The 16,488-nt window shown below is 33.4% G+C and overlaps 1 protein-coding gene across 1 annotated transcript; it reads left to right on the forward strand.

Annotated features, from left to right (window-relative positions):
- The first annotated feature begins 2,278 nt into the window (after positions 1 to 2,278).
- On the forward strand, positions 2,279 to 14,620 carry LOC110029828 (50S ribosomal protein L4). Its single transcript, XM_020732289.1, has 7 exons — positions 2,279 to 2,484; positions 7,583 to 7,712; positions 9,960 to 10,108; positions 12,037 to 12,144; positions 12,606 to 12,725; positions 13,873 to 14,046; positions 14,262 to 14,620. Exons 1-7 carry the CDS (start codon positions 2,305 to 2,307, stop codon positions 14,361 to 14,363), a joined length of 963 nt encoding a protein of 320 aa, XP_020587948.1. The 5' UTR covers positions 2,279 to 2,304; the 3' UTR covers positions 14,364 to 14,620.
- Positions 14,621 to 16,488: the final 1,868 nt, after the last annotated feature.

Consider the following 16,488-nt stretch of genomic DNA (forward strand, 5'->3'; position numbering starts at 1 on the left):
TAGAAAAGAACGGCGTAACACACAAATATACGTGGTTCAACATATTGTCAACGTCCACGGAGTTGCAGAGGATTTTATTACTTGAGAATTACATCGTCGTCGATCACACCAACAATTACATGAAGAACTTATTCTCTTTACCTCTCTTCCTCTCTACCTCTCTCTCTTGCTCTCTCTAAATCGAGAGCAACTTGCCGAAGAAGCAAGAAGAGCCAGATTGCTGAAGAAGAGCAGAACTAGGGGGGCCGCTTGTAAGTTCTTCTTCTTTCTGTAAGCAGTCATCGAAGAAGTGTTGGACGAGAAGGGAAGTGAAGATTTAAATCGCGTGCTCCATTTAACACTATAAACATGCCAATGCATTTCACCATTCAATTGACGATCCAAAGCCTCTAATCATGCTTTAACGACTTCATCTGGGTTTGATTGGACCTATATTGAACCAATTGTAAACTTATTGAGTTCATATTGCCAATACACCCGATCTAATTATAAACTTGATGAAATCAAAGTTCGAAGGATCATGAATTTGCGTTTGAAATGTAGTTAAAAAATGTTTTGAGACACACACCTGATAATTAAAACCTTTTGATGACACAATGATGCCTAATGTGATATAAGGTTTATAGTTTATTACCTGAACAAAGATCCACAAATCTCGTCATACATTCACATATTATTCATTTTTTTAGCTTAATATTTTACGTTAATCTCATTCATATTATAATATATAGATGGGAATGCATTCAAATATAAATAAGTAAACAACTAATACAACTAATATGAAATAAGAGCTTGAATTTTTGGATTGTCACTAGGGGTGTAAATGAAGCAAACACGAACGAACAAAACTTTTGTTCTTGTTTGGTTCGATTGAAATTACGTGTGTTTGAAATATACTCATGTTTGAAATTATTTGTGAATTTAGTGTTCGTGTTCGGTTTGATTTGTTTAAAATATGTTTGAAATGTTTGAATTATTCAAATTTTTCAAATTATTTGAATTGTTTGAATCGTTCGAAATTGTACAAATTTATTTGTGTTGTTTGAATTGTTCGAAATCTTTCAAAACTTGAACCTATATGAAATTAATGCTTAAACCTTTAATCACAAAACGTATGCAAAATAACTGAAGCACAACTCACAATAAAACCATAATATCATAACTCATTCATAAAAAAATCAGATATAAAGACAATATGCGATATCACTCCAAAAACTGTGTTTCACTCAGAAATTAAATAAATCTAAAAGAAATATAAGAAAATTAAAATTAAGAGACAAACTCGAAAATAAATACAAAATTATAGAATTTAATATAAGCTAGGAATTATTTTATATTTCGAACAATAACGATTACGATCGAATAAATGATTGTTTGTGTTTGGTTCATTTATAAACCGAATGAGAAAAAATAAAAAATATTTGTGTTCGTCTCATTTGCTTATCGAACGAATCAAACACGAACTCCCCGACGAGCCGAACACGAATTATTTGCGAACAATGAGTTTTTTTTACAGCCTTAATTGTCACTGAAATGGATTATTGCTATTGTAGTGGTGTTGTAGTGAACCCCACTACAATACTCAAATCCACTTATGCCCACCCTAATGCTGTTCGTGAATAATATTTCTTCATATCACAGATATATAAGTTGCTAAGAATGTTTAAACAATACTCTATTAAATAAATAAATGTAGTCTTCAAATAATGAAACAAATGAAATATTTTACAATTATAATTGTCACGACTCGTGAGTCACAAAATACCAATAGACCTTATGCAGAGATGCATGCGGTGGGTCCCACCAAAATTGGACACCGCGTGCAGATATACATGCGCTGATCGGACACCGCATGCAGAGATGCATGCAGTGTCCAATAGAGCAGTTATTGCGTGCGGACACCATGCATCTCCCATCCTGATCGTAGATCACGGTGAACTACGGTCCGAATTATTTCAATTAAAAAAAAAGATAAAAAAATTCAGTGGAACCCACCGAAATACATCGGGACCGTAGATCAGGTGATCAACGGTCCGGATCGGTCATCGCACGCACGCTGCGTGAGGTGTCCCGATATATTTCGGTGGGTCCCACTGAAAAATTTTTTTTCTTAAAAATAGAAATAATACTGACCGTACGGTCATCGCACGCACGCTGCGTGAGGTGTCCCGATGGATTTCGGTGGGTCCCACCGAATTTTTTATTTTTTTTTTAAATGGAAATAATCACCGTGCTTAAAAATAGAAATAATACTGACCGTACAGGTCCGCACGCAATAACTGCTCTATTTTCAGACCCCAATGCATGAACTTTGGATCTCCGGCGGCTTCGTCCCGGTATATTGAACGGAGACCGAGGTATCGGAAAAGTGAAGGTAAAGGAAGAATGTGGGGCGCCGCTAGAGATATGATGCGGCGGCTTGCAACTGCGATGGCCGGCGCGCCCGTGGAGCGGCGGGTTTTCGTCGATCACTGGATGAATCAGGTTCAATCACCCTTTTCTTTGATCGCCGAATACTTATGTTTAGTTTCAGCTCTCATTTAATGGTGCTATTTCTCGCATCTAAAGTGATGCTTTTTTGGTATATTAGGGTTTTGTCACTTATGTTCCGCATTTCGAGTAAAATTATGGCCAGCACTGTGCCTGGTTAGTATGATTTGAAGTTTCCGATTAAAGCAAATGCTTTTGGTGGCATTGGGTCAGTTTTAGCCAAATCTATGGATCATTGGTTTCCTTGAGGTAGAAAATCAACTAGTGGGACTGCATAGGATGACTTTGGGAGTTTAGGTTTGATTGTTGGAGTGGATTGGGGACTCTTGAACGTTTTTCAGGACTGTTAGGGCTTTCTAATGTTGGAGGTCATCTTTGGGATTTCGTAAGAGGGATTTGAAAGGATGAAAGTACGTGTCCAAAAGGAATGAACTTTAGAATCAAAGGATTTATGACTCGGGACCCTATGGGACCAAATATTCAAAAAGCTTGAAATATAAACCTGTTTAAAAAGTCTGACTAGAGATTATTCAGGAATATCCGAGGTATGACTGATGCATGTGTAGAGCAAATGCAGTCAATTCTTCACAGCTTTTCTTGCAATAAACCGTCCTTGGTTGACCGACCCATCCAAACCGAAGTTAAAGCGCAAGCTTCAATTGATGGAACCAACATTCTATTGACTATTTTGACATCTCCAAAATGCAAACTAAGTTTCTGATAGGTTCAAGGAGATGTAATGATCTGTCTGGGAGCAATAATTTAGAGTTTCGTCGAATGGATAGATAGAAAAATTTTGACAAAAGTCGCTCCTTTTAGATTTGATGAAAATGGGTTTGATTGTCTCCAAGCAAATTATAAAGCCTTTTTTGGCTTCTAGAGGAGCATTTTGAAACAAATGATAGTGTGAAGGATTGTGCAAGTCAAAATAATTTAGAAATTTTGCATAATTTTTATTTTTCCGAAAAAATGAGGGCACATCAGTGACAGTTAAGGCTACCGGCCAAACCTAGAGGCCCCAGTTAGTTGCCCCATTTGTTGCCAATAATCATGGAAATTGGGTTCTTTTATTGTCTCCTCCTTGTCAAGGTGGGAGCTTTATGCAAGCAGGAAGACAACTAACGACAAAATGATCTAGTTTGGTTTCGACTGTTCGAGGACTGATTAGGCCAATTCAAGCCCATATGGGAGTCGATTTGGGCACATCAAGCAATTGATTTTCATTTTGGACACAATCTTAGTTAAAATTATATAATTTCAAGGAAGATAATGCCAAATATAAAGATTTTAGCAAAATATGTAGCAATCTGTGCTTCACCTATGTTTAATAAAGACTTCATGATTAAAGATGATTTTGTTTTCTAGCGGACTTAATGTTGCTTCCATGCTTCATTTCTAAGTTATTCTTATGTTTTGCAAAACATTTTGGTTGAGAAAAAATTGTGGCCATGGATAACAATAGATGTTACTGGCCATATTATTGAAGATGTTAAACATATAAAAGATAAAACACACACCAATGATTGAAATTTATACTCATTACTTATCCTTATAAATCATGGGAAAATATGAGCATTTATTTTATTTTGGGACTGCCACGAAAACCAAGGAAGCATGATTTCATTTTTTCTAATGCTCGATTGTTTCTCGAAAATAGTTTGTTTTATTTTAAAATTTAAAATTTTTTGACACATGTCATTTTCCAATTTTTATTTAATTTTATCTAATGGGGACTATTATTGGTATTTTTGGAGATCTCTATGGAAAAATGAGGACCAATTGATGGTGAAATTATAGTTAACGGGAGTTTGAGTGATTCATTACGGTGTCTGATTAAAGAGTACACATTTTTGTGTGATCTCACTACTAATAGTTGAGTTCATATATAATTCATACACTAGTCTACAAACCTAAATTTTTTGAAATTATCATTAGCTATAAACTTATAAAACCCATAGAACTTTTTGAGCTTCCTGTTGAGTCTAGACTTACTGAATTCTCAAAATCTTTTACACATGATATGCATTATCAGCTCGATGACATTCACAACAAACTTATAATTAATCATAGAAGTTATAAATTTACTGCTGATGCATATGATAAACATGCGAAATTCAAACTAGTGGATAAGATAATAAACGTGCTTGAATCTAGAGAGGTTTTCTGCTGGAATCTCTATGAAGTTAATTGCAAGAAAGGAAGGCTCGTATAAACTTTTCAACAAATTCGGACTAACACTTACAAATTGAAAATTATGGGAAGTTTCAGTATCAATATTTCCTTTTATTTAAATTTTATTTTATTTTATTTTTTTGGACTTGTTGTCAGTACCATGGATCCCTCTTATCTTTTTTCATCTCTGTGAATACAAATCCAACTCCTTATCATACATTTCTATTCAACTTATTCCTAAAGCTATTATGAATGACGAGTTTGTGTCAATTGTTGATGGTGGATATTAGATGCTTCTTACTTGTTGGCATGACTTACTAGCATATGATGATTTATTGATTAATTAGTGTGAATACAAATCCAACACCTTATCGATCATTTCTATTCAACCTAAAGCTATTATGGATGACAAATATTGAATGATCAATTCGTTAGAGAAAATTTTTCAACCCAATAATTTGATTTAAATAAGCAGTTCTATTTGCGTCTAATACATAAAAAGTGATGATTTATATGAATTATATCAATCCTTTGGTATTCCAATTAGCACATATAGGAGCTCAAAATCATTATTGCACCCCAAAGTGTGAATTACTACTCATTACTTAGCAAAATTTCTCTGCAGTTCCACTATGCTGTTGTTACCCTTGCGCCTATGATTATGTTTCTTCAATATTTTTCTATTGGTGGCTTGCAGGGAGTTGTTCTTGTTGGTTGTCTTTCCACTTGCTGCCCATTTTCTTGTTCCCTTATTGTTTCCGCCTTTGTGTTTTCCACCTTTTTGCTAGCTTTTGCTGATTGTTGTTTTTTTCTCCTGTTGTTTCAGTAGTGTCCTCAAGTCAATTCTACTTCTTTTCGTTGCTAGTGAGTTTCTTGTTACTCTATCTTGATACTTGCACACTGCTTTGCCTTTCTTGTTACTATTACCCTTTTAACTTGGTTACTTGTTGCTTCAATTGTCATCACTTATACGTACTTGGCTTGCACATAAATTATTTTTTCCTTTTATTACACTCAATTCTAACTACGATGTTGTCTGCTATTGCTTTTTATCATTTTTGTCAACTTCTATTTAAGGTATATTATTTTTTTTACTATTGTAATTTCTTTTTGCACATCATTTTCAAGTTTACAAATGGGACAATGAGGCTTATAGAATTTTTTTGAATGTTAAATGTTGAAAAAAAAATTAGTTTCACCCTCTCTTTTGCTTGTGGTTATTGTTGTTTTCCGAGTGCTATACAGATTATTGGCAGGGATGACCACTTCGGGCAGGTAGGGTGACGAGGGGTATTTTTTTCTAACTATATTCTTGCCTATTTATTTGCTCAGTTGGTTTTGCGTGATGATTGGAATTTTGTTAAGATGTATGTTAGAATTTTTTATTGGAAGTGAGAACTTGGTTGGTTGCTACATTTTTATGTTTGATCCTATGTTTTTGCCAATTTCAAAATTTGATTTATGGTTAAATTATATCATGGAATGTGTAAAACACATTTGCTATCCTTACATTAAAATTGACAATTTTTTTTTGCCAAAATTATGAATTAATAACTTATGGATTGTACTTTTCAATGTTTTAATAGTACAGCTTATAATTGATTATATTAGAAACCTTTGACCTTAAATGACCCTATATCAATTCGTATTCATAATTCGATTGAGAAGATTTGCTTGCCAAACCTCTGTAATATCATTGATAATCCTTCAAATCTTGATAGATATCTCATATGGACGCTAAGTTTTCTATATTATGTATTTATACATGTATATTTTTACATATAAGCAAAGTTTATTTTACTCTTGCACTTTTATATCATGGACACTGCATGCTTAAAATTCTATGATGCTTAAAAGACATTGTGCTGAAATTTAAAAATATTTTCTAATATAATCGATGCCATCAATTATAAAAATTATTGATGTTTAGTTGGTTTTGCTTGATGATTGGAATTTTGTTAAGATGCATGTTAGATTTTTTTTTTGGAACTAAGTACTTGGTTAGCTGCTAAATTTTTTATGTATAATCCCTTTTTTGTGAATTTCAAATTTTGATATATGGTTCAATTATATTAGGGATTATGTAAAACATATTTGCTATCCTTACATTAAAAATGACAAAATTTTTTGCCAAAATTATGAATTAGTAATTTATGGATTGTACTTTTCTGTCTTAATAGTATATCTTATACTAGATTGCCCCACCCCATATTACATAGTATTCATAATTTCATTGAGAAGATTTGTTAGCCAAACCACTGTAATATCATTGTTAATCCTTCAAATCTTAATAGATATCTCATATGGACCTTACGTTTTCTATATTATGTATTTTTGCACGTATATTTTTACATTTAAGAAAAGTTTATTTTACTCTTGTAATTTTATCTTAAAAACAAAAATATGGATATTCCAAGCTTAAAATTCTATGGTGCTTAAAATTCCTTTTGCTGAAATTCAAAAATATTTTCTCATGTTATTGATGCCATCAATTGAAATAATTATTGATATTTTTTATGGTTATTTGATTTGGTTTGTTATTTGTGCTCGGCTCATGTTTAGCTTATTAATAAATAACTTGAAGATGAATACTGTTTCTCATCTCATCAATAAATTCGAAATTTTCTGTGTTTGGGTTGATAGTTACAAATACAATCTTAACCTAACAAGACTGCGGCTCATTCATGTTTGACCTAGGTTAAACCAGTAACGACAATTGATGTTTGTCTGATTGATTATGCAGTCATATTAGTCTTTTTAGCAAGGATTTCTCCTGATCAGATTCTTCCGGATGTAATAGGTTTAATCAAACTCAGCTTGAAAAGTTTATCTGGCTAGATGTAAACATTAAACTGTCATTTGTCGTTGCTTTTACCATTCTTAAAGCTGATACTTACTTATATACTGCTAAATTTTGCAGAAAAGTTTGAAGAAAAGTCTGCCATACACGTCAAAAGGTTTTTGCACATATGATAGCCAAGCAACTGAAGGCTTTATTCCACCAGAGTTGTTGAAAGGCAAAATGATCTTGACACCAGATCGTGTTATAGGTATTCTTTTCATGTTTGTTAGCAATTATGTTGTATTTGGATATTAGTTTTTGATTTTATGAATATTTATTCTTTAGTAGTGGCAGTTTGCTTTATTTACCTTTTTTTATGGACTAAATTGATCTAGTGAAAAGAAGCTACTGTCTCTCCTATTCTTGTTTTCCCAATATATGATAAATTTATGCTTTAGATTTTGACTTGAATATTTTCCAGCATAATCTAATGAAAATGTATGCTTTAGATTTTGACTTGAATATTTTCCAGCATACATGACCTCTGAAACCCCTTTTGAATCTAATGAAAATGCTAGATGGCTAGAAGTAATATAACTCGAGCTTCAATTTTAGTCACTATTCTTGTTCAGGCTTTTAAAAATCTACGAAATGAAATTTCTAATGCTTTTATGAACTTTTTCCCCACGCCAAACATTGGTTTCCAACCTTGACATACTTTTCCCCATTCACTGGATCAATAATGACCTGCATCTTGTGTGTTCAACTTCAAAGATGGTCGCCTTTCCATTCTTTGTATCCTATTTTTGCTTTCTAATAGTCTTTTTGTGTATGGTTCTTTTGTAATATCATAGTAATCTCATAGTTTAGCACGTTGAATAAATTTTAGATCTTAAAGACCTCAAATGTTTGTTATTGCTTTTGTGAGCCAGGGAGGGTGATATAGTAGATGAGATTATGTATAATAAATATGGGTTGTTTTGGCTTTGAATATAAAAATTAATCTATAAGACAGGGACGTTGATACTTGAGTTAACCCAAATCACACTAGGAAAAACAAATATTATTACCGGAAGTAAATAAATGGTTACAATCAACACACTTAAAAGGGAAAATACAACACATACAACACACAATTCGTGTTAGGGCGGATCTTGGGTGATGGTGGTGGCAGTCAGGGGGTTCGAAGAGGTGGCGGCAAGGTAGGGAAGGGGTTTTCGAACTGTGAATGAGCAGTGGCAACGGTTAGGGGCAGCTGGAACAACAGGATAACATGGGGTGGCAGTCCAATCAGCAGCAGGTTACTGTTTGGGGTGGCTGAACAGCAGGAAGACAGCAAAGGGAAGGTGTTGTGTGCTGCGGCAGTAAAGGTGGAGGGCTGGGACAGCGAGGGCAGCGAGGAGGGAGGAGAAGGCGCTGGGGACAGCTGGAACGGCAGAAAACAGCAATCGAGATGCTGTTGCAGGCGGCTGCAGCGACGTATGGCAGCAATAAGCGATGTGGAAAGATGTGGAAGGGGATAGGAGGAAGATAATGACCACCTCCCTTGGATACAGCTCTCAAAGTGGTAAACGGATGCCGGCGGCTATCCAAACAGAAATCTAAAATAAAACTCACCAAAACCTAACCCTAAGATAACAAACAATATATTTATAATAAGTATTAGTAGTTATAATAGGAAGGAAATAGAAAAGGTAAGGGATCAAATATTAAATTGGTCTGCTCTACTGTAGCTGCTACAGTACTGCGACCCAAGCTACCGCGTCAGACATGCTATTAATGTGAATGATATATGATGAAAAGAAGTATAAGTATAGATGAAACTTGTTTAGTCGTGAAATTGGACCTGTATAAATCAGATTTAACGCCTCTTGATATTTTCAATAGAAAACAATGAATTTTTCTATTTATTTACTACAAAGAAAGTCAACTAATTAAATATCCTGAAAAATGATGTAATACTTTTTGTTTTTCACCCTCTCAAACTGAAAAGGAGAAAAACTGCAATAAATTTAATCACCAATATTTTGATATATACGTAGAAACTTTGAAAGCTTTATCTGGGCATTTTTTGGTTTATTTTTGTTAAATATTATTTATGCTGATAAAAAGCATACCATGCATATTGTTGTCTTATGACTATGGTCTGACAAGGGTTGATGTATGTTACTTTTGCCCTTCTCTATACGATTGTATCTTTGTTCAATTTATTTAAGCCTAGGATGCATCAAGATTATCCATGATAAACAACTCGCAGAATTTTTTTTTTATGATATAATGCTCATAATCTCTTTTTAGAATTGCCCATAAGCATTTTATCTCTCTCTCTCTCTCTCTCTCAAGTTTATTGATTCTCTTGTCCTTTTATTTGAGCAGGGGTTTTATGTTAATGATCAAATGTAGATCTTTATCATGCTTTCAGCAAAATGGTTATATTACAAAACATATCTTCACTATTTTTTTGGTATCATTTGCTCATTTAGGGTCTTATTGGAAGTATTTCTTGTTATTTCAGGAGAATATCAAGATCTAGTAACAAGAGTCACAAATTTTCACAATGAGGATAAAGGTTACATGGTTCTCGCTGGTGATGTCTTTGATGTGCCTATAAGAAAGGATATTGTTCATAGAGTTGTAAGGTGGCAACTAGCAAAAAGACAGCAGGTATTTTATGGTTAATTGTTGATTTTTGAGCAAGTATTATATCATTTTTGTCATGTTGTTGTTTGATTAAATGCTATTTTTAGTATTATTTTAAACTCAAACACATACAAAATGACATAGATACCATAATAATCCTTTTTATCACCTCTTTATATTCGGGTAACATAATCAAAATAAGCTATTCGCTCTGCTAATACATACTCTGGCTCTAAAATGCATGTTTTTAGAAAATAAGTATACTAGATGGCATATTTGATATTTCTATAATTTGAGATGAGATGCCAAAAGGTTGATACTTGTTTTTCGGATGAAATTTGAGTTTTCATGGAATGAGTAAACTACAGGGTTTCTGGCTCTAAAATGCATGTTTTTAGAAAATAAGTATACTAGATGGCATATTTGATATTTCTATAATTTGAGATGAGATGCCAAAAGGTTGATACTTGTTTTTCGGATGAAATTTGAGTTTTCATGGAATGAGTAAACTACAGGGTTCTAATACATACTCTGGCTCTAAAATGCATGTTTTTAGAAAATAAGTATACTAGATGGCATATTTGATATTTCTATAATTTGAGATGAGATGCCAAAAGGTTGATACTTGTTTTTCGGATGAAATTTGAGTTTTCATGGAATGAGTAAACTACAGGGTTTCTGGCTCTAAAATGCATGTTTTTAGAAAATAAGTATACTAGATGGCATATTTGATGTTTCTATAATTTGAGATGAGATGCCAAAAGGTTGATACTTGTTTTTTGGATGCAATTTGAGTTTTCATGGAATGAGTAAACAGTAATAACTAAAATAGTACGAGGTTACATGAAATGATAAGAAGTGAGTTGTGTTGGTGAGTATTTCTTAATGTATTTCATCTCCAAACTTAGAAATTTGCTTATCTCACACCGGCCTAAATTTGGTATTTTTATTCAGTAATAACTAAATTATGGTTCTAATCTCCCCTGCATACCAGAGCTTTATGGGTGTTTCCACCTCCAAGCAAATCATTGTCACAATGATTTTGTTTGTTTAGTGTGCTGCATTTATTGCACAAACATGTGTACTATGTGATACGAGATGTTTTTTCTTGAACCATATACAATATTTCCATAATTTTATGTAGTACTTTCTATTAAGTACTATTTCCAAATCTAACTTCCATTTAATCACAATTCAATATCCGTCATGCATTTGCGAAACTAGGATGGTAAAAATGTTATATGTGGACTGCTTTTCTTGAAAAATCTAACTTCCATTTATTTGCTGCATTTATGCCCCCCCCCCCCCCCCATTCTAGATTATTCCATTCTAATTATATATATGTTATATGTTATATGTGGACTGCTTTCTAATTTAGTACTATTTAAAATGTTATTTCCAAATCTAACTTCCATTTATTTGCTGCATTTATTTCCCCCCCCCCACCTCCTTCCCTACCCCGCCGCTCTTAATTTTATATTGTTTTAGTTTTTATTGTACATTGGCCTCCACTATGGATTATAATTGTTTGAAATTTCTCTCTCTTTTTTATAGGACTTTGTGAATCTGCTTATTACTTGTTACTCTTTCAACTTACATTTTATAGAAATGGTTATGCCCTCAAAAATATAATTACCTATTGCATTAAATCTAAGCATTTATGTTGTTTGAGATCCATATATCTGCAGTAGAAGTGATAAAATGCAGTCGATTTGCATGTGTAATAGTTATAGGCGTGATCTTTAGGAAGTTCATGCCCATGTACGTCTCATACCACAAATTTAGAGTTTATAGGAAGGGCAATTTTATGTTTGAACTTCATATACTGTTTTGGACTGTATAGATGATGTATCATCTAGTTTGCTTCTAGTATGACTGTTTCACTCTACTAATTTTTTCCTTTCATACATGACAATGACTGGAGAATGATTAACCATTTTTTTAATTATTAGGGGACTCACTCGACAAAAACAATATCTGAGGTCAGTGGTACCGGAAAGAAGCCATACAAGCAAAAGGGAACTGGACGAGCAAGGCATGGTACACTGCGAGGGCCACAGGTTACTTATATGACTTTTGTCTTAGCTGTCCATTTCCTTTCTAACCTCTGCCTTAGATATGTTATGAACCACCTACATATTAGCCAGGTGCATATTTCCCAGACCTTTAAAAATGGTGTTCAGAGTGACCTTTTTCAAAAAAGAAAAGTGCCAAAAATGGTCCCCTCACTTTTTATAGAGGTTTATTTTAGTCCCAAATTCTACAAAAGTGTCAATAGAATCACCAAACACTTTTAATGGGGATAAAACAATCCTTCATGGGGATTATTTCAACCCATATTAAAAGAGTGGGGAATAATTTGACATTTCAATGGACTCTGGGACTAAAATGACCCCATGTCTATTTTGGCACTCTTATTTTTTTCAAAACCTCAGAGAAACTGTTAGATACGCCGTACAATACCCAAAATTTTTAGTTGATGTTCTGGAATAGCTAATGTAACTGCATCTTATCTTAACAGTTTAGGGGTGGAGCTACCATGCATGGACCTAAGCCTAGAAGTCATGCTATCAAGCTGCAGAAAAAGGTTCGGCGTTTGGGGTTGAAAGTTGCTTTGACAGCAAGAGCTGCAGAGGGAAAGGTAATTTGTATTTTCCCTTGATGAGTCATAGCATTGCTACTCACAAGTATCATACTTAAAGTTAAATTGTATGAGTGTCAATTTTTTTTTCTTTTTTCAACATATCGATCCTTTTTTTAGTGGAGATGCCACCTTCTCTTGTTGACATTTCAAAATTACTTTAAGAAGAAATTAGTTTTATTTTATTTAGCACCTCCCATTCTAGATTAGCTGGAACTTCACTCATTTCAAAATTAGAGTATTCAAAGTTGGTTGGTGGCTGTTGAATAGTTTACAAGATTGCAAAGTGAACCCCAAGTTCTGTTTTTGTACCATGAGAATATCAATGAACTTTCAAATCAACTAATTTGGCTAGGAATTGCCAATTTATTTTCTGGTTTTCTAGGATCACAATGTATGATAAAGATGGGAAGACATCAATTTATCAAGGGTTTGTTAATTTCCATGCTTCTTTTTTTGTAACTCATAATGTCCTTTACCAGTATTGTGGGTCTATTTAAAATTGTCTAGCAATGGATTGTAAAAGTGTGGAAATTATCTCTAAAAAATAGATTTCAGCATGAACCGGGGTTTAATCTTTGTTTTTCTTTTAAATTCGAACTTATAATGTAGTTTTTTTTCTCTTAGTTGTAGTGTATTTGAAATACTCAAGAACTTAAAATGTTGTTGAAGCCTCACCCCAACAGAATCATAATTCACCTGACAGGTTTTTTTTTTAAATAGATTTCATGTGAGATTTATGGGGGTGGATGCCCTCAACTTTCTTTGATTGAATATGGGCAAATGTGTCAGGACCATTCAAACTTTTACTTATTAGAGTAAGAAATAAGATTGTCGACTAGTGTAAGACTTGCATTATGGTAGATAGAGGCTACATGCACAAAATAGAGAACTTTGCATGAAACTATCTTTTGTTTTCAATTTAGTTCTTTTATTAAAATATTTAATCCCAGGAACTGTTCTGTGATTATTCGAAAATTGAAAGGAAGTTAAAAAAAAAGCAGCCCTCTATATGATTTGATTCCTTGGGGTTTTTTTTTTCCAGTTTTCCAAACATATACTCCAGTTAGTTTCTGAAAGATTCATCAATAGTTCATATTTAAACTATTTAGCCGGCTTATTAATGGCTGGCTTTCTGTTTGAGCAGCTTTTAGTTTTCGAGGATTTAGCTGTCCCAAGCCATAAAACAAAGAACATTGTAAATTATATTGCCCATATAGAGAATGCAAAGAAGGTTTTGTTGGTTGATGGTGGCATTATTGACAACCAATTGAAGTTGGCTACAAGGAATCTGCATTATGTCAATGTGCTTCCCTCAATTGTAAGTAAAATCTCCATCCACAGTACTATTTTAATGTGTCAGATTCTTATATTTAAGGGGTATTTACGTACATACCATCATTTTCAATTTTAAAAAAGTGAAATTCACCTTTTTCATACATAGGAAAGGTATGTATGTTAAAATTGAAGTTTAGTGGCATTTATGTAAATCTTCCATTTAAATTTTGTATCAGTTGCTGATGTTACTTGTGTCAGGGTTTAAATGTCTACAGCATCCTTCAGCATGACGCACTTGTGATGACAAGAGATGCAGTTGACCGGATCGTCACACGTATGCACACACCAATCAATCGTTGACAATTGGATTAAACGACAATGTCAATGCAGTCTTAGAAAACTGGAATAGAGCTTTGGTCACAGGTATTTAATGTTAGAAATTGATGAAAATTGCATGCCAATTGTAAGTCTGGATGCACTCACTTGCACTACAGAAATATTTGTTTGTGCTTGAGGAATAATTAATTTCAGTTGAGTGTCAGAGTATCTCTCTTAATGGATTAATGCTGGAAATTTTTGGAAAGAACATGCCAATTTTAATAATTTTTTGTTAAATATTTGTGATTGAAGACTGATTCCTTTTGATTCAAGAGTTGAGCCGTATATTTTAATGGATCATTTATAGCGAAAATTAATGAAGTGGCAAGTTTGAAATGATGGAAATTAAATGTAGTTTTACGACTGCATCACACTGTATATTCTTTTTGTACAAAAAGGTGCTAGTTACCTAAGGCTGTGAGTTGAATTATAATATTTATGATTGCTCTAAAATGAGAATGATTTTTGGTTCAGGCTGAGTTTGAATTGAAGTCATTTGTTCGGCTAACCATTCAGGTTTAGCTCGAGTTCAACTTTAATTTAATTTTTGTTTGAATGGAGTTGAGTTTTCTTGAGATCAGATTGGAATATGTACGCATGTGTACATAAGTTAATTTATGTTTTCTCGTACTTATGCATCATGTATTTATGTATTATAGATATATATGTTTATGTTGCTGTAGGAATATATTTAAAAAAAATAAAATTGATTATTATGTTTTTTTTTGTTTCAAATTGAAATTAAATTGAACTTGCTATTTTTAAACTCAAATTGAGCCATTTTATAGCTGTCCTAAAATAGAGCTGGATCAAAACTTTGATCCTATTAAACAAATTAATATTTTTTGTCTTGATTATAGCTTTCTTTGACGGATATTCAACTAAAATTAATTGTTCTGCGGTGTAAATTATTAAAGACAGCAGAGCAAAACAATACCAAGAACTGGAATCAAGAAAAGATTTCCTTGTGTTAGAAAAACGGCTCAGTTGAGTCCAATGAGATTACAAGATGGTGGAATGAAGCAGGAAAAATAACGGAACAATAAGAAAAAAGTATAGTAGAAAGATTGAAAAAAAAAGGAATTCAAATATAGTGTACAGTGGGGTTCTTCTTTACAAGAAGGTCAAAACAGAGAATTTTTGGGCCTGCCAAATAGTAAAATGATTTCTTGAACTGTCAAGGTTCTGAAGTGAAGTCTTCTTGTTCTCTTTCTTCATAGTGGGCTATCAAAGCTAGCGAGGTTATAAGATCTCTCAATATTTAGGAGGCTGAAAAGATCCATAAGTAGCTGTTAGACATTTAAATAATTAAAATCCTTCATCGCCAAAAGAATCACACTTTGCAAGTGCGGCGAAAGGGGCGCTACATGTAGGTTAGCATTCAACACAATGCTATGAGAGGTGTGTTCCAGGTTAAGGTGCCTGTTTTAGAGGAGATCCACTAGAATGCATGATAAAGAGTTTTTTTATTGTAGACATTGATGAGGTGTTTGAGAGGATTTCGAGGCGTGGGGCAGTTCTGCTTCTATGGAGTAGATTGGTGAGCATTTTGAGTAGGCTACTAGATTGAAAATGTAGAAGTACTCGGCTCTTTTTTAAGAATGATGTAGAGCAACAAATTTATGCTAGAGAAATTGCCACTGAACACACAAACTAGAAAGATTAAATAAAATATTTCATTAATTCATGGGAAGGGGAAGATAAGAAGTAAAAGGGTGAGCCTTCAGCTTGTGTTATTTCACTAATAGAAGTTGTAGTTTATTCTATAAACAGAAGAATGGAAAGAGAAGCTAGTAAGGACAGACATCTCACCAAATATTAAAGTGGTTTGACTAGTTAGTCTGCATCCATTATACAAAAGAAGTATGAGGTTCACTATGTTTGGGGAAAAAAGATGGAGAATATAAGCTCTTGCTGAGTTCAATCTTAAATATAATTGCTAAGCAAAAAATCCATCATAACTCTAGAAGAGGAGTTCTTATATTGGAATATTTGGCTAGTTTGAAGCGGAACACCGTTGGAGTAAATAAGACTATTTATTCTTGTGATAGCTCATTCTCTTCAGAGATTCACAAAGAAATGGCACATACCTTCAAAAAGCTTGAAG

The sequence above is a fragment of the Phalaenopsis equestris genome, unplaced genomic scaffold (genome assembly GCF_001263595.1).
Source record: "Phalaenopsis equestris unplaced genomic scaffold, ASM126359v1 Scaffold000606, whole genome shotgun sequence".
Taxonomy (NCBI): Eukaryota; Viridiplantae; Streptophyta; class Magnoliopsida; order Asparagales; family Orchidaceae; genus Phalaenopsis; species Phalaenopsis equestris.